General features: G+C 35.7%; 2 protein-coding genes and 1 long non-coding RNA gene across 12 annotated transcripts; 2 read left to right on the top strand and 1 right to left on the bottom strand.

Annotated features, from left to right (window-relative positions):
* The first annotated feature begins 1,414 nt into the window (after positions 1-1,414).
* On the top strand, positions 1,415-4,320 carry LOC124294005. The gene is made up of 2 exons (XR_006903888.1): positions 1,415-2,586; positions 2,744-4,320. It is a non-coding gene; the product is annotated as an uncharacterized LOC124294005 (long non-coding RNA).
* Positions 4,321-5,644: 1,324 nt separating this feature from the next.
* On the top strand, positions 5,645-14,048 carry LOC107217666. Of its 6 annotated transcripts, none has more exons than XR_006903881.1 (9): positions 5,645-5,865; positions 5,997-6,094; positions 6,457-8,782; positions 8,955-9,156; positions 9,254-11,813; positions 11,920-12,115; positions 12,262-12,299; positions 12,482-12,558; positions 12,725-14,048. XR_006903881.1 is itself a non-coding variant. In XM_015655307.2 (5 exons), the coding sequence occupies exons 2-5, from the start codon at positions 6,075-6,077 to the stop codon at positions 9,529-9,531; spliced, it is 2,826 nt and encodes a 941-aa protein (XP_015510793.2). In that variant the 5' UTR covers positions 5,645-5,865; positions 5,997-6,074; the 3' UTR covers positions 9,532-11,814. The 6 variants fall into 6 exon arrangements, 1 of the variants encoding a protein (XP_015510793.2); XR_006903882.1 differs by having other exon boundaries at positions 12,700-14,048; XR_006903884.1 differs by lacking the exon at positions 5,997-6,094 and having other exon boundaries at positions 5,647-5,865.
* LOC107217694 (condensin-2 complex subunit H2) lies at positions 12,973-19,066 on the bottom strand. 5 transcript variants are annotated; one of them, XM_015655324.2, is made up of 10 exons: positions 18,656-19,066; positions 17,797-17,908; positions 16,810-16,967; positions 16,377-16,640; positions 16,130-16,185; positions 15,617-15,890; positions 15,284-15,437; positions 15,065-15,200; positions 14,394-14,953; positions 12,973-14,042 (listed from the first exon to the last, which is right to left on the bottom strand). In XM_015655324.2, the coding sequence occupies exons 2-10, from the start codon at positions 17,854-17,856 to the stop codon at positions 13,866-13,868; spliced, it is 1,839 nt and encodes a 612-aa protein (XP_015510810.1). In that variant the 5' UTR covers positions 17,857-17,908; positions 18,656-19,066; the 3' UTR covers positions 12,973-13,865. The 5 variants fall into 5 exon arrangements, with proteins under 5 accessions (XP_015510810.1, XP_046593288.1, XP_046593291.1 ...); XM_046737332.1 differs by having other exon boundaries at positions 17,797-17,870; XM_046737335.1 differs by having other exon boundaries at positions 17,797-17,870; positions 18,695-19,066.
* Between the last annotated feature and the right edge of the window lie 245 nt (positions 19,067-19,311).

Below are 19,311 nucleotides of genomic sequence, written 5' to 3'. Positions count from 1 at the left end.
TGATATTTTTTCGTTGCTATAAAAATTAACGTTTGTCAAAAATTTGACAGTTTCATTTTCAGCAGGGAAACTGATTCGGATTAGCATCAATAGACACAGGCACGAATTCTGGATCCGACATACATTTGGTCAGAAAACGCGGTGATAATTGTCGCTGGCTTTTTCGCATTATCACATACAAAACCTGATGCGATCTAGAAAACCTTTCTGACTGCGTGGCGCTAGATGGTTGGCATAAGCGCCAACGGCGCACTGATACGAATGCATTGTGTGTAATGTACAACTCACACATACTTGCGGGGAATTCCGATATTACGTTTTACCCTCGTTAGACGCGAGAGCGGGGATCTCGAATGCGGTATCTCAGCCAGACGAGAAAACTTTTGTCTCGTGATAACAACGACGTTTTCTTAAACTGCATGTAGTCAATCGTTTGTACAATGGATCGATAAAAAGACTCTGTTGTTACTTAATGAGCTGCACCAGCCACTCACTACACTCACTCAAGGCCGGTTATCTCGCCTAGTCGAGGATTATAATTTTGCAATGCACGCAATCCCGGGTAATTTCATTCATTGACAATTCCAATACTGCATTCATATGTAGAAAGTGCATTATCATGACATTTTTCATATCTTGTTTCGATCGATTATAATTGTACTCAATTATATATGTATACATATATGTGTGTAATGTGTATATACACCGATGCACTACACCTTTGACACAATTACAGTTGCCAACATCATTATCTCGAGCCAATGAATCAGCTCGGTAAACAAACTTTCTAGGTAAACGAGGAACGCGGTGTAAGTGAAAGTGCCACCATTTGATAATAAATATAATATGAGATAGTGAGGAGTTTCCAGAATTTTTTTCAACTAATAGAAGAGATAAGTTGTCCGCAAGTTTTTATTGCATACATCGTAAACTTACAAACTTAGTATATGTATGAATGGAATATTCCGGTAAATTGTTGTACGTACATATTTACAAGCTATATTATAGCCCGACTGGATCATATAAAGTCTGCCCCCCTCCTTCAATAAAAGCAGCAGAAAAAAAATTTATTGACGTTACGTAAAATTCCTCTCCCGTGTAATCTTTTTGATCATGTATGTCGCTTCTGAAATAACGTAAAATACTGATAGGAGAACGACATCTGAAATCGCAAACACAAAAAATGCTTTGTGGATACGTAGAGAGATTTTTTTTTTAACATACAAGAGTATATATTCACATTTTCTCGACCGAATTCTTATACCTGACACTATTTAACGCTGCAGGGATTCGAGCCGTAAGACGACGGAATTGAAAGGTTAGAGAAATTGTCAGAAATTATAATTACACAGTTGAAATTAGTGGATGTCTGGCGATAATAGAAAAAAAAAAAAAATTATAACTGGTCCAGCATAATATTACTGTAAGTCATGGCCAACCAGATGAGAATGAAATAGCTTTAAAAAATTTTAGCGCTTGCCAATCCCGGGTGAACATTCTCATCTACCAAGTATTCGGGAACGAGCTCAATTCTGGCTGCGAACTGAATTACACAAGAGATATATGTTTTGATCGATGCAACGCCCCTTTCACACGAAAAATACCTAATCTTTTTGACGATCCCCGCTCCGATTCGTATCGCCGCAACCCTTGGCTCAGCCTAAGACTGTAAACTGATAATGCATTGAGCATGTCGTTATCTGCTGGCGCGATACCGCGATGCTGGACTTGTAACGCATATGTTGCGCAAGAAACACGACGCGTCGTATCGCCTGATTTTCCGTCCCTCGACTTTATTCATCTCTAGACGCCTGCGGTCAGTTTTGGGTCATTTGATTTATTCGGCAGTTATTATATGAACTCCATTTACAGCATTAATGATAGCTCCAAGTGTAGAAGCCGTGAACGTGATGCGAGCACGTGCCTTTCTCGTTCTGATGCGTTATCACGCCGTTTCTGTTGCGTCTTTTATTGTAGCGATGCGTGTCCACGAATTATTTTTACAATTATAAATGCGTGGCCTTAACTTATGTCGGGGAGTCTCGAAGTGCACAATTAAAAAAGCAATTTACGGTTGAAAAAACTCGGGAGCTAGACGCTATAAGTAGAACGGCGCGATGCACGATTTACGGTTTTAATTTTTGCTAATTGGTACACATTTTTTTTATGATCACGCTCATAGGCTTATCACTGGAAAAATGTTTTTATTTTTATCAACTCATACCATACATAGGTATACGAGTGTATCGAATTGCCATGTACACATGGACAAGTCGACGAAAAGTATTTTGCATCCATATTCTTCGCCTAATTAGAGTAAGCTAAAGTTTACGATTATGTTTAATGCAAAACTAGAGGAGATTGAATGTATATGCTATACACCAAATCACATCAAATTTAATTTTTGCTCATTATAGAATATGTTCCATTTTTCTTTCACGTCAAAATATACGACTGCGGAAATTGCTCGAATACCATTCTGCTCGTGACTGGGTCTCACAGCTCGGCATCCGCCGAATCTTGTCAGGCCGAGCAATTTTGCTGTGTATGTAAAATAATTACTGCGTGACTATTGCCAATTTTTCGGTAAGTAACGCAGGACTTCGTTTCGCAAGTAAGAATCACTCTATTACGTCATATCTCGAAGAAAAGATACTCATAATTTCCAAATATTTTTTAATCTTATTATTTATTAGTGTATTAAATATACTATAATTTAATCTGAAAACCTTATTTACTACAGGTAATTCCTCTAGACTTGAATATAATACAATCTGAGTATGAAATCGGCTTACTTCGTTGGAGTCTATCCGATCAGGTTTCACTGCATGCTAAGAATTGCGTAATTATCATACATTATGGACTTAATTTAATTCCATCCTATATCAACAGGATAATAAATTAATTTGTTAATTGAACAATTCAGTTATAATTCAGATACATTTGCAATACTTGAATTTCAAACGTGTTTCAGTTACAGTAATTGTTAAATCAAGTCAATAATTCAAGCAAGATAAATTTAATTGGGATATAATTAATTAATTGATTAAGTGGATTCGAGGTGATTCCATTATATCAATCGGAGAACGATTAAATAATCGTGGTATTTGGGTGATTCCGTAGCTCACTGAACGTCTTGTATAATATATATGGATATTAATCTTACTTAACATTAAGAATTCTATAAAAACTCATTTATTGCCGTAAGACTCATAAATACTTTTTTATGCAGGAAAAAATCATCTTCCAACAACAAGTCAATCAAGACTGGCTGACGTCGAATCGCCTGATTATTGTTTATGAATTGTCTCGCGAACTGCGATGGTTATACTCCTTGTTATTGGCCACCAGTACGAACTGCGGCCAAGTGTCTCTGTACGTGGCACTACAGGTTGCAGATTAATTCTATCTCTATTTCTCGCTCTGATTTTCAATGCTAGCAAACAATAACGGAATATGGCCTGCACGCTCCAAGCATTGGGAAATTTCCCTGCTATAAAAAGACCAACTAGTCAAATTACATATGTAGCAATTTTTTGAAACAATGATTCAGTTTACGATAATTCTATCTATGCATGTCTTTATACGAATAAAATTATTTTGGGGTGATTATTTGAACTGTTGACTTTGTTTAACATTAGACGATAAATATTGATGATTAACAATAAAAGTATGTCAAAGGATAAGTTGAACGGGAACTCAAAAACCGTTACACCGATAAAGAATTTTTGAAGTCTTTCCAGTCTTATCCCACATGAGAAGAAAAGAAAAACCATTACCTCGAAACCACATGAGGTTTGTTTGGAAAATTTATTATAGTCTCCATGCTCTATAAACTTGTACTATTTTTCTTTTTATTACTGCTATTAGCAGAACTAGTCTGAAAATTCATCTCGACCGACAAGATGACGGGTGTCAATTGGATTTAGTGCTATTTAATGTTCCTTACAATAAACATAACACGGCACAATAGAGGACATCAATTCGTCTTGTAGAATTTTTAATCCAACCAAAGAATATTTACATATTGTATAAATTATACTGTACATATGTAACGCAGATGTATTTCTTTCTAAAATTGAAGCTACACGTAAGAAAAAAGAATAAAAGATACAACTGATATATATATATATATATCATTATCTTATTGCCAAATAACTGAAACGAATCAATGACCCCGAGAAATTTGTTGAGTGTACATGCCGTGATTATCACAGCCTAGGCAAACGTCACACAATAAAGAAAAAAGTAAATCCTAAGATGAAACACTCCATCGCTGTTGAGTATCTCGAATTGATTTAGGCGAATTTCAAAATTGTACTGTCGAAAAAAAATGTGCTGTCTATAGGGCGTTTTCATCCCGATAGCACAGTACGTTTCTCACTAACAAAATACTTCTTATCTATGCCTTAATTATCCATACATGAATCGATTTCTTGCAAAACGGTTCACGTGATGTAGTAAGTGAATAGTGCGTGAAATCGCAATAAAAAAATTAACAAGCGTAAACTGATACATAAAACAATGCAATTACGGTATTGTCAGCAGTTTATAGTATAACTCTGAGAGGTGTGTTTTTTATCATCAATATATAAGGTGTAATGCAACACAAAAATGATTTTCTTTTTCAATACATTGCCCACTTATTGTCAGTAAATTTAGAACTTTTTCACAGCGCGCGGTTATTGATCATTTTGAAATTTGGAAGCTGGAAATTTTTTTTTTTATGTTTAATAATATGAAAATGCATTTGAGAATCCTTACAATATGTCGTATAGCGTTGACTGCAGAAACGCGTATAATTACATAAGTCGCGTATTCTCGAAGCGATATTCTATAAATAACACCGGACAGCTTCGGTTTGGACAATTTGCGACCAGAGTTTGCCGAAACGGATATGTCCAGTGACTCCAGTGAGTAAGAAGTCAGAAACGATTAGCCGTATACTTATAAATTCCCGTAACTCAAGGTTAATTCCTCTTGTCTTACAATTAGCCCAATCCTGAAGCGCCGTCCTGAGATCGTAATTTCCTATTGGCCCCGCCGCTGAACCAGGGTCATTGACTACATCTGCGAAATACAATACTCAAACAATACTCAACAAACCATTCTACCTATTATAGTTTCAACTTACGCTGTTCGCCTAAACCGTCGAGCTTAAACCACTGCTTACATAAATACATACATAACGCACACATGGGGGCTTTACCCAGCCACGCATGCGAGCATTGGGAAGCTACCTCCATGTGTACAAGCTCGATGGCCTAAAACGAATAGACTAAATGTTAGAATATGAAATTCCCTCAAATGCAATGAACGTCAAATGTAATTTTTATATTTTACAGACATGCGCAGAATTGTCGAAACGGGCATGCGGATCTGTGGGAAGCGTACTCTAGCGCTCATACCACGAACTTCCTACTACACTGCTACGCCGTGGAATGCCGGGACGCTACTTGTCGTATTCATGAAAACTCCGCTTAGCTGACTGGAAACTTCCGGAACTGTGTAGTAGTCATAAACTCTTAATGAAGATTTATTGAGAAATGAGAATAAAGCACATAGAATAAAGTCCTACCACATTTTTAGGGATCGTAAATTTTTTATGACTGTTTCTTGAAGCATAGATGTTCGAGGAAAAGTTTTGCAATGCAGTTTCATCGCCTACATTCATGACTGAACTGGACAAAAATCTCATCGACTTTAGTCTAGAGGGGGTGTGGACTACAATTTTCGAGTGGATCGTGCATAGTCTATGCATGATGACACCTGGCAAAATACCTGGAATGGAAGGTCATTTCCGAGTGTTTCCCCGCACGCAGTTTGGTTTTACTAGCATAAGCTTGATACCATAATTGTGTTAAAGTAAGTGTTACCCAGTTAAGGAAAAATTGCGATGTAATATTTTGCCCTGTGACCACGTGACTTGGTAGTCTTGTATAAAAAAATGGTTTTTTTTTCTTTTAATGTCCTATGTTTATGCATAATAATTGTAGTTGCGCGTGCCAACCATTTGCTAATGTAGCGCTCGCACGCTGTTGAAACTTCAGGGATCTCCCGTCTTCTATAGTGCTATGTTTCCATCTGCAAAACGGTGATTCCTGCAAATATTGGTTCTTTTTTTTCAAGTGCTTACGCTTGATCAACGGATAGCTAGTTACATGTGGTTCGATTTTTGAAGGCGTATGTTATAAACCTATATAATCTTACATTGATCAAACGCACGTATTTATCCATTAATATTATTATTTCGTGTTCAAAAAATCACTGAGCAACTAGACACAAATCATAGGTTAATTTTCAATTACGTTTTGTATTAAAAAGGCTTGACTGGCACAAAACGTATGTTTTCTTTCCGATAAAATGAAAAGTGTCGAATATCAACAGTATTTAGAATTAGGTATCTAACCTACATTATCAATAACGCTTATCTGTTTTATGTTATCAAAACAATAGATCACGAATGGATAATACATGTCCTTCACCACCGAAACGGCCTCGGACGCATGAAAACCTGACAGTCCAGCTGGGAAAAAAAAACATTTCTATTCAGATCCATGGACCATTGTCAACCGACATAGAACAGTCAAATTCAACCCGAGTAGAACGTATACCTGGGGCAAAATGTTCCTTGTCTATGTTGCCATATGCAAATAATATGAAATTTGTGCCAAATAAGGAGATGAGTCTCACTACTAAGCTTCAAAAACTTAAGCTCAAATCTCCGGATGGGCGGGATCTCGGAGAAATAGAAGTGAAGCTTTTTCCCCAAAAATGTGATGGGATTAAGGGAAAAACCATAATGCTGAAGAAGCACAGCATGTTTGGTAAGCTAGAAAATAGTTCCACAGCTGTTTCCATCCTTAAACCTATGGACAGAATCAAAGTTGAAAGCAATGGACGGGTTTCACCTCAAATGGCATCCACGTACGGTCATGTACAGCAACCATCTAAGCGTTTTTCGATAGCAAACGTCTCTTCGATAAAATTCAAAGAAGCAACCAGCCAATCACAGTGTCTGGCGAATCTAAATCCTGAACAGAAATCAATGATATTGAGACACCCAGATAATCACAAGCATCCACCTATAGCATCAAGTTCACAAGTGTTTTTGATACACGTTGACAAACAAAATGGCCTAAACAACATCAAAAACATGCATAAAGATGTTAGAAACCTGAGTCAGCCTCCTCCCAAGCAAAAAATTGTCATGGTACGAGCAGAAAATTATCCTTATTCAAATGACACCAAGAAAAAGACTTCATCGAGTACTGTAATTGAGCTACGGAATTCTGCATCACACAAGGATCAATATGGTACCGAATCTGTATCCATTATGCCAAGTACAGAAAACTCAAACATTTCTTTGAGCATCTCAGGACTCGGTGAATGTAAAACAAAAGGGTCTAATCAAAGTAACATGGTTATCAAAAAGATTGTTGAACGTGTTGACAAACCAACAGCTGCTGTAAGGTCATTAGCTGATTCTAAGCCTCTTACAGTAACTCGGAAGAGTAGTAATCCACCATCAAGCCTATTACAGACAAATTTCCAAACTAAATTAAAACCTTTGATCCCTGTTAAAACATATAGTAGAACATTGGAAAGTAGTAAAAAAAACAGCAATAACGTCAATGAAAGAGAATCTGTGACAAACAGCATAGAAGCGACGAAAACCTCTGTGGAAAGTAATACTCTTACTAATACACCGAATCTTGAGAATACTCAATATGTCACAAGTCCAACAAATAACGTAACGCTTACAGATGGTAGCAAAGAGGGTATTGAGAATTCAGTAGTTATCACACAGCATACGGACTTTCTTCAAGTAAAAGCTAGACCCTCATGTACAGATAAAGTTAATACAGGGTTTGTTGATAAAGATAAGGGAAATAATGGTAAAAACTTAGGTAAAAATATGATGGTTATTTTACCTAAAGACGTAGATATGTCATCTATAAATGAAAGGAATGACGCAGAAACAAGCAGAACCAGTATCGAGACAAGCAGTATGGAAATTGATAGGAACACAAATGCTACTAGGAATGCAGTAATGATCGAGGAAACTGCTTTGAATCAAAGTTTCGATGTTGAATTCCCCAATCAGAGCGTAGTACTAAATGGTATCAGTTCAATGTCTGCTACTACATCACCTAAGCGACAAGATTTAGATATTATTGAGAAAGCACTCAGTACATTGCCTGATCAAGTTTTACGTGAGAAAGCTCTCAAAGCTCTTGCAGATTGTGGAATTGGTTTAAAGCGAGATGTACCTGTTCCACCTACAGTCTCTGTTAGCGATTCAGAAACCCAAACAACAGTTTTTAGTCTTTTAGAGCCAAAAACGTTCTTAGAGTATAATGAAAACCTCCCTACCTTAAAAAGGCTGGAGGTTAATCAAATCAGTGACACAATTTTGCAACTACAACATGAAAACAGATTGCTTCTTGGTTGTACACAGCAATGGACGAACAATGCATGTGTCAATACACAAACAAACGTTCCACCAGAAGATTTCTTTGATTTCTGTGATGATTTTCTGAATGAACCAACATCAAGTGTGCACCAAATTCAGAAAGTACTTTCAAAGCCTGATATAAAAATTCCAAAAATTGTTGAACAGTTGCAAAAAGATTTTCAAGCGGCGACAACATTTGACAACCAGGGAATGATGGGGATTCATCGAGCAGTTCTGAGTGAAAATATCACGGAAGTACGAAGACAGCTGATTGTTCTTAAAGCTGTGAAACAAAGCGTTGATGTGCTTACTGAGTGCGGAAAGGTGAGTTATAACTCCAGTCTTGCTAAATCAAGATCGCATGCATTTCTAACTATGTTACGAATTATATTATGTTGATGCAAAAATGGTCGAGTCAGAGTCACAACTAAGGGTTATACCTAATGGTTTTGCTCACACATCTGATCAATTTTTTTTTGCTATTCATCTTTCACAGACGAGTTTGGAACTCGCAGTTGAACATGACATAGAACCAGTCATAGTCGAGATCCTCCTGAAAGCTGGAGCAAAGCCTGCATTTTCCATGAAACTTCACGAATCAGCACTTATTATGGCATGCAAAATGTCCTCGACAGTTCTACCTCAGCTGATTAGTCATGTGGATTCTCCAAGCTTACTCGACAATATAGACTCTGAAGGTAATTTCTTTCTATCCAATAGTTTTTGTGCTGACTTTTTATCTCCATAATTGTAAAAACTCTAGTTTCAAGTTTTTTATTATTCAATTATATTCAGGTTTTGCGCCTTTGCACTACTGTGCTCAGTTGGGGAATGTAAATGCAGTCAAACAACTAATTTCCGCTGGAGCGAATATCAACTTACGAGATGCTAAATCTGGTCGTACAGCAATATTTCATGCTCTTGACCACCAAAATATTCCACTAGCATGGTATTTGATAGAGAACAGAGCTTCAACGACTATCACAAATTTTGCTGGGCAATCACCAGCAGGTTTGGTAGATGAACACAAGCATAATACTTTGGCAGAAAAGCTTAATCAAGAAATAAGCTAGAAGCGCTCAATCTTTCAAAGCGACAAATCATCACTCTCAAAAGACTGTATCATTGTACATATAGATCTCAAATTGTTAATAGAAACATCTTATTGCTGGCAGAGTGATTGCCACGATTAAAGATCGTGTAATACGTAATTACGATTAGATTAGTAATCTGCTTGTAGACTACGACATAATTACGCCCTAAATTATTAAATACCACAAGATAAACGCTGTACATATAAATTTTTTTTTTTTTTTTTATTGTATTTTGGTCATCTCATTACCTCAGAGTAACGGGATCTAATTGTAGAGAATATCCTATGGTAAGAGAACCATATCATTTTGAGGTTACAATTTTTTTGATTATTTGGTGATTATTTGGTAGCTGGTTTATTACTAAGTATTACTCATTCGTATTTATATTTAACGTTATTTAAGTATATTAAGCGGAGTAGTTTATATTTGTGAATCTGTATTCAGGGTATCAAATTGCACAATCTATCAGTAAAATCAGTTGAAAATTTCAGTTCTGCATTGATGAAATCAGTTTCTAACGAGCTATTCGTTCATAGGATTGGTGTAATTGAAAACCGGAATCTATAAAATCAGTAATTGTTACAAAATTACCAAAAAAATATTTGCTAAAACTGTATGATAATTAGCTCGTAAGAGTGAACCTTTTATTTCTGCACATTCGAAATGGATCTATGAATCAACAATAGGTAGAGTAAAAAATTTAACGGCCGTTATTCGTGTCACATTAGTTTTAATTCTTATGACTACAAATCGTGAAAGTTTGTAATTCAAAGCATTGACTTTCTGCTACGTAAAAAACTAACAATTGTTACAATTTATAGTAGGGTAAACTAATGACAAACGACAAAACAGTGTCAATGTACATACGTCTGATTTGGCAAACAGTCTTACTGGTAATATTATTATTCAATTATTTGTCAGTTAAGCAACGATTAAAATTCGTCTTGATTTGTTTGCCTAGTCGGCAGTAAGATTGTTTATTAAACAAGAGTATGATAAAATAACGTATGAAATTTAGTTTAAATCTCTGCTCGTACATTTTCCGAGATAAACTAATCTCTAACGATTTTCAGTGTTTATTTCACATTTATGTATGCGGTGGATAGGAAATTAATTTGTAAGTATAAGTAGAGATGTTTTTTTTTCGTTTTACATACAGTGAAAAAAATATTCGTCCCCATTAGATTCCAGTCAGAAATTCCGATGTACAGTTTTACAATGTTATCTAATCAGGGTCAATATTCACTTATGCACTTATGTTGCAAGCTATAATGTACCTGAGTTAGATTTCATACAACAAACCAAAATACCGTGATCTAATGAAGATACTTTTTTGCTATTTTGTTTCTTGATGCGTACATGAATTATTTGTACAAGGTATGAAGTTTTGGGCTACTTGACTTTCATGTTAGTAATTTTATTCTTACAAAATTTGTCAATGAAAGATGTATCTCAATTCTATACATCAGAATTATGAAAGCAATGGCAATGCTTGACTCAAAAAGACACTTTATAGATAAATGAAACTCCCTGGTTGTACTTTGCGGATAAGTACACTAGGTTTTACTAATCAATCGAAAAAATATACGAATTGACGTTTAATTTAAATCGTTATAGTAAACCTTGCTTCTGCAATTAGACGGTATAAATGTAACATGTTGATTCACATCCACATATTTATTAAGCGCTGTTTTAGTGTATAATTATTTTTATTACGCCGTAGACAAGCACGAGACTTATTTGTACGTCCATTCAAAATTTCGTTGGAAAAGAATTTAAATTGAAGTTTCCTCTCAAGTTTATAATACTTTAGGATGGAATTATGTACAAATAAATCTATGTTATTTACACCAATATTGAGATATCGGATTGATGTTTCGTTTTCCTAATATAGGTATAAAACAAGTGTAATCAAACTTTAAAAATGAAGGAAAAATCAACAGTACAATCTAACATGTGAATCTGATCATACATTTGGAAATCGTATTCCTGATATAGGTTCGCCTTAATCCAGGCAACCTATTATACATACGAAAATGTATTTGAGCATCTGGTTGGGCGCTTGCGCAAAACTGCACACGACCAACGTCTGAAAACAAATTACAAAGCGTCGGAGCCTCGCAGGTTGTAGCGTGATTAACCGTGCTTACTTCTGAGTGATCGAAATAAAGCAACTGATTAAAGTTGGAAAAGATTTGAAAAAAATATGGGAATTAGTAAAATTAGAGTTTGCGTTCAAATTCGCAGATACGATCTACTCGGTAGGTTAGCTTGGAATGAATTATCGTACACAAATTGCATTTGACAACGTGTGACTACGTAATGCGTGCATATTATTATCTACCATGATTTGTTGTTATGTTTTAGAAGGAGAAAATGACAAACTACAAACTATTTTGCAGCAAGTTACTTTAGAGCCAGAACTAACCTTCGACGATCTCAGGCTTGCCCTGTTCTGTTTGGTTGGCATTGAAGATGATGGCAGTAGAGTATTGAAAATCAGAAGACATGACAATAATCTAATACCAGTTTCCACTTTGCTTAATGGTTCCTCAAAGGATAAGTATGTATCCAACTTGGCTTCGACAGAATACTTCTTACTGCTGTTGAAAAGCATTGCTTTCCATTGCTATCCACAGAATTTTGTATTAATAATTGCCTTGTCAATTTAGATAATACTAATATAGATTTTGTTTCTTCTACATTCAGGCCATTCATTGTGGACGTTGTTCGCATTCATCAATACTGTAAGTTTTAACTGGATTTTACAATCATATGCATAACGATTTTTCTTTCAATTCACATTCTACGAAGAACTTTTATTTATGTTATGTTAGCAGGTTTTCATGACAATTTCAAATAATGGTGCGAGAGTTGAAGTTTGTTTAAGAATATGAATAGCTTTATTCATCAGTTTCAATGTCCACAGGCCTACCTAAAGAACGAAGTATTCCACCTGGGTATGTAGAAGCTCTGTCATTGAAGCTGAACAATCTTGAGAAAAGAGTACGTAGATCTGTTGTGTTCACTTAAATTTTTAGAATCAGTTGAAAAAAATGAAATTTATTGTGCTCAAAATACTTTTATAGACTGCTTAGTGCTTATACAATTACTATCTATTTTTGTGAATTTTTCATTGCAAGATAGTCGCTGATACATTCACTTCCCACAGATGATTTTGGTCGAAAATGAATTACCAGAGTTAGAGGCTCTGCGAATCGCTGCGATAGAGGATGCAGCATCTCAATTAGGCAGTTGCGTTAACTTTTTGGACCGCAGACTAGATGAGCTAGCTCCCCCTCATTGGAAAGCACAGATTGGATCAAGCATTTAATTGATAAAAATATATCAGAACGCATCCAAAGCTGAAAACATTCCAAAACTGACTTGCTATAAAAAAGTTTATTCCTGCAACCGGAATTTTAAACGCACTTTCTGTTAATTTTAGCGCAAAGAAATTAAAGCATGTGCGTTCGAATAACAGGTCTTCGCTAAATACTACGAATTAATTGAAGAATTTCAAATATTTATTTTGTGATTTCGGATCATTAGTCATTGAGAGGAAGGAGAGAATGTTTAGTAGCCTGACTATAATGCTGTCATAGAATTATGTGTGGATAGAAATAACACAATGCTTTTGAGTACAGGAGGGATTGTATTTTGGGGATAACTGTATATCAACAATTTACATAATTTGTAAATTCAATTACTAAATAGATACTATGTAACAAAAATAATTCTTGCATTTTATTTATTCACTAAATTGTTTAGTGTTAAAACAGTATTTTTCGTCTTATTATGCACAGTTGAAAAATATAAAATTAAAGGCCCCATATTTGAATTTTTAACAAGCGATAAAGTTTTTAAATAATATATTATGCTATTATTACACATATAATTTTACTAAAAAATAGTATTCGTATTTTGCATTTAGTACTTATAAGCCAGTGTCAATGGTAAATACTTTTAAACTTGTCTAGGAAGTCAATAGAAGGCAAACATTCTCACCTCAGAAATAAATGTGTTTCAAATCTGTGTAGTAATTAATCAATTTTCGAAACTAGTTTCAATTAGATTTATAATAATTTTATTGAAAAAATAGTTATACAGTCTAATGATAAAATATACTACCTCAATATTCAACATAGATGTTTAAAAGAAGTTGACCGCTTAAACTCGCCTTTGAAATCTCTGAGAGATCATGCCATGTCGAATGCAAAGGGTCAAGCTTGGTATTTACAAAACCTATCCTCGACGTTTTGAGTAAGTAAAATGACATACTCTGTGTACTTTGGGCAACTTAATCCCTAATTCTATGACGTACTTATCCTTAGCATAGTACACTCATTAGTAATCTCGGATATTGGTAACCTATCAATATTTTCGTTCGGGTCAAAAGTTTGAGGATGTCTTTCTTGCTCCAATAGTTTCAGTTCTATACCACAACCAGAATCCGCAGTTGCATTTATTGCAATATCGTAACTATTGGCCTGTTGTAAGAAAAAATAATAATAATAATTTTGAATAAGAAGCTATATATTGCATTATGATGATGCTCAACATATCTCAATTGGACACATCTCGGATATAGACCATAAAATTTTCGGTTCCTAAAGCCCGGGAAAACAACAAATTGAGTCATTGTGAAATTTTACACAAGCAAACTGACCTCCATTAAGTTGTGTTTAATAAAGTATTTTGTAAATTAAGTACTCATTATTTGATGGCCAATCAGGATATGTTTATACGGGGTTGTCTCTGAAGTATCAGCAAATAAGATCTTCAATCAATACTAAATTGTACCCAAAAATTATTAGAAAAAGTTGTTAAACGATACGTACCAGTTGTAAGGAAGCTAAAAAGTATCTAGCAACTTCAGGCGTAGATTGATTTTGAATTAAATTACCGAAAGGCAATTTTTTGTTGCTTGCAGTCTCGAGAGCCTCGATTATTCGCGAACTGTATTCGTGCATGTGAAATGCTGGCCTTCGTTCTGCTGCAACCAGTTTTGGTCTCAACGATCTGTGCCATTCAGCTACTCTTTGTTCCAGGTCAGACTGCTCCCTGGTCTCTTCACCGATCTGTTTGATTCGCTGCTCAACAAGTTCCCTATAATTGTGTCCATGATTAGCTGACTCTGGAGTAGGTGGAGGTGTGGTGAACGATTCTGGTACACTGGACAGATCTGACTCAGGCTCAATTATCATCGAAGAATTCGTAATGGAATCATCAGCTGTGTAAGTAAATCTTTCTGTTAATGGGTCTCGCTTGCCAAAATTTCGCTGAAAGCCCAAAAGTTCCCTAGTCAGGCTGCTGGTCACCGCCTCGTAATTATCTGTTTCACAACCCCGCATGTTTTTGAGGTATTGGTCGAACGATTTTTGGAACTCTTCAAACTCCTCTATAATTTAAAATAAACAGAGATTACTGGAGAAAAATGGAAATTCTTTGGCTTGTGGTATAATATGAAGTGTGTCACATCCGTTGCTATTTTTCTTTATTCTATTCATACCTTTCTTCATAGGTGCGAATAGTTGTCTTGTAGGAGAATCAACTTTCAGCTTCTTGTGTACTAGCTCATACCTATCCAGCAAGAATTTTGTCAGATGTTCACGTTTCTTATTTTCTGATAAATTTTTCCGCTTTCGCTGTACGAGAAGAAAAGAAAAGAATTTCAGTGCTTCTCTATGACAATGTTGATAGTTGATTAAAATATTGTATATAATTTTACCGATTTTGACTTGAGTAAAGATATGTGGCATGGCAGTTTAAATTGAGTCCTACGCTTAGGAAGTGGATCAGGAATACCATTCTCAAATGGTATTGGCTCTAGAATTTGTTGATTTGAATTATCCTTAGCCTGTGTGGATTCTGGCGTTTTGGTACTTTGAAAAAACAGATGAAATCTAGATTTTTTTAGTCCGTAAAATCTAATCGTGGTTGTTGGAAATGTAATTGCTCTCCATCCGTCAATTAAATAATTCATTGATTACAAGCCGAAACAGCAGCCAAGTAATGTACAGCAGTTCTGTAATTGTTTTTAAAAAAAAACCTTGGTATGTACCTTGTTAATTCTGGCTCAACAGCATCTTGAGTATCATCTGAGGTGTAGCCAGCATCAGCATCGTTAGGAATGTTATAACTTTCGTCAATATTTTTGGTAGCACAAGAGTCAGTGACAGTACGTTCTATTTCTTCTGAATTTCTACATTCAGTACTTTCAACTATTTCATTGTTATCCAACATCGAACTGTATGCAGAATCAAGCTGTATGTTGGAAGTATCATTGGCTGGGGTCTGGTAGTTAGGACTAGCTGTGAGAGACGGCTGACCAAAATCTAAATAACCATTGGAAGTAATCAAATAAATTTTACACTTGTCTCTTTATTTATTTGTGTCAACAAACTCTTGTAATGACCATTTGGCAATGTGAAAGTAATGACAATGACAAGTTGATTATGATTTAATATTGTGAAAGTACTAAACTCAGTTCGAAGTTTAATATGGATTTCCGAAATCTTGATCAGACGGTAAAAGATATTTAGGGGAGGGAGGATATTATAGCCAAGTTACTTACCGTCTGGCGTGAGTTCATCAACTAGCATGCAGTTTTTAGTCAATTGTTGGTTACACCTGCATGGATAAAGAAAAATTCTTATCTATAATTTGGTAATGAAAAAGTATTGAAATGATTAGACATATTTCAAATCAGTTTTTCTTTGTAAATTCAGATTACAATACTTGAGAATTGATGAAGTATGAATATAGGACTAGAAATGTTCAATGTATACATAACATGACTTAACAATTATTCAAACACCTACCGGAAGTCATATTTATTTCCTATAATTTCACCTTGAGTGCTAAGTATTTCAATGGGCGATGATAACTGAGCTAAATTGCTTTCAAGTTGGGTGAATCGGCGGGTGAGCAGCTTCAAAGGCTTTTGTGCACCTTCTTTCAAGTTATTGGATTTCCCAATTTGATTTGATAATTCCAATGATTCAAAATCATTGAAATCGATCACATTACTGGATTTTTGATACTTTTTTTTCTTTGCCGTTATTTCTTCTCCATTTGTCCCATTGCTAAAAATTGCAATGATGTATCTTTAAACAAATTGTATCGATAGCTTGATAACTGTGCGACCGATAACTATTTGAATTTCAAACCCAGTCAATTTAACATTCGACCTCATTTCACATATATATCGACTTGGTCTTCTGTGGAAATCAAGATGACTCAAAACGTACTTACTTGTGTATGACGAGAGATTGATTAAGTGCATCTGTCTCATTCTGTAGGTATTCAACTCGACGTGCATATACATTAGCAGAGTTTTGTATAACTAGAGCAGCCTCTCCAAAGTTCACACTCTGTGTTGCCTTAAGTAAAAGGAAATACTTTTCCAGGCTCTGAAATACAAAAACATGTCCTAATTTTTGTAGAATTGGAATAGTAAAGTGTACTCATATATCACCAAATAATAAACTTTTTTCAGTATTTGAAAGTTCTGTTTCTCATATATACATTCTCAGAAAGCTCATATATTTACATTATGTATACCTTTTACTCTGAAATTCAAGCTTCTATTGAAATTTTTCAACTTCCATCACTTTCTTTCGGTTCATACAAACATGGTAATTTTTTATAGACATGAAATCAAAGGCTATTAATAAATGTTGAAACGATTACAGTTTCTTTGATACTATGAAGATCCTGTGGTCAAAAGACATACATGATACATACGAATTATCATTCGTACGATGATTATTGCTTGCACCTCCCAAAAATGTTATCACACACAGTTTAACTTGACGGTTCATCTCTAATCAACATATTGCGCAATATTTGACATTACGTAATTGCGTACGAAAGCGCAGTTAGGACACGATCCATGTATCAAAAAAATGTTGAACGACAAAATATGTGCGTGTAAAAAGAATAATTCTATTTAATTCATGTGTTATATTTCGGTAAATGACAAACGAACAAGTTTCTATTTCAACTGAATTAATTGATATGGCAGTATTCGAATATACTTGGTAAATTATTCAAGTTTTTCAATACTAACGATATTTCTGCATATCTTAATATTTCGATTAGATAAGTATGTAGATTCTTGAAGTCCACTCTGTGTATTAAAGAAAAAAGAACAACTTGAGACTCGACATATCCAAGGTCATAATATTTTTAACCTGATCTTACGTATAGCAAGTATAAAAATCCGGGTCTAATTTTTACCTGCGCAAAGTTAGAATCCCACTCAGCAAGCAGCTTTGCCGGCTTCAGAAGGGTTTCCATACTTGAACACAGTCCTGATTTTGAACAAGAAGGCTTCTTCAATGATAATGGTCTTATAACAGATAAGAAGTAAGTCAAACAAGTGTCGGCAATGCTGCCAGCGTATCGAACTCAATAGTATTACCTTCCGCAATTTGCTTAAAGAATGTACAAACAACGCCGGTTTAAAGAGTGACACTCTCCGCATGCCGTGCCCAACTGAACTTGTAGCACAAAAAAATTATGCGACGTCAGAGTTGGGAACACACACGCATTAATTTCTTTAATAATTTTACACGGCGCGCAAATGCCATTGAACTATTCTACAGTGTATACCAGTTCAAAGTGTGAATTATCATAAGAATTCATAATGTATTCATGAAGTAATGCAAATACCGAACACCTGTGTAACCAAAATTTCATTGGCTTCTTTTCCTTATTACGGATAATATGCTGGTCGTATATTAAACGGAAACGCGTAATTAATAAGTAAGATACGTTGCGAGAACCACTCTCGTTTCGACGCATCCTTGATCCTCGAAGGCACCGATTTGCGTGCCGCAAAAACCATGTAAACACACCGGCATGTGATCGGTGTACGTACAAGAAAATTCGAATAAGTGGTTGGATGCGCTGGTGTTTCAAAAGACGACATGGCAAACACGAGCCCGCGCGAGCCTGCTTAGGGTTATTTCAACGTTGTTTTCTCTGATTCGACCACACGGATTGGCGCGACAACCCGTCGGAACTGATGGATAAAGCATTCGCTCAGCCAAGTCTAAATTTTTTCTTGAATAATCACTATTAATATGTGGTTTACCTTTAAAAATAGACGAATCGACGCGGAATCAAAACGCACCTCGCCATTTTGCTCTCTCGGCTAGTTGGCTCCCGTGTTGTGGGCGGGCTGTCCACAGTTTTCAGTTCGAGCGGGAGCCACGATCATCCACGATGTGCTTGGAGCTGTTGCTCGTATCCAGCGGCACTGCACTCCGCGTCGCTCGACGAGTGCCCGCCGATAAACGTCAACATATTTCTCGCTTAGAGTATAGCATGTGCGCCAGCGGTGTACCACGCGAATAAATATTACTACGATTTCGCCACCGTCGAGCCAAAGGATGAAAATAACGTTCTGTACAATTGTTCTCCCACTCCGGAACTAAATCCTCACGCGTTATTATTCAATTTTATTACCCATCCGCTTCGTGCGTACGAAACCTGGTTACAGTCGCTGGTTACACCTCGGAATTTAGATTAGATTAGGTTAGGTTAGGTGAGGTTAGGTGTGGTGAGGTGAGGTTGGGCTCCTGACCCGTGAATCAGGGATCGAAGCATAGCTTCTTGTTGAATTATGATTTTTCAAGTACAAATGTCTCCTAAGTTGGAGAAAAAAATCTAAGCTCAAAAACGTTAAAAATAATTTACAATCAATTTTTTACGTCCATTATACCAGTATAGCTTCCGGCCTACCTGTAA

Source organism: Neodiprion lecontei, chromosome 4 (assembly GCF_021901455.1).
Source record: "Neodiprion lecontei isolate iyNeoLeco1 chromosome 4, iyNeoLeco1.1, whole genome shotgun sequence".
Lineage (NCBI taxonomy): Eukaryota > Metazoa > Arthropoda > Insecta > Hymenoptera > Diprionidae > Neodiprion > Neodiprion lecontei.
Note: the sequence above shows the minus strand (reverse complement) of the source record. Positions and strands in the feature narration are given on the sequence as shown.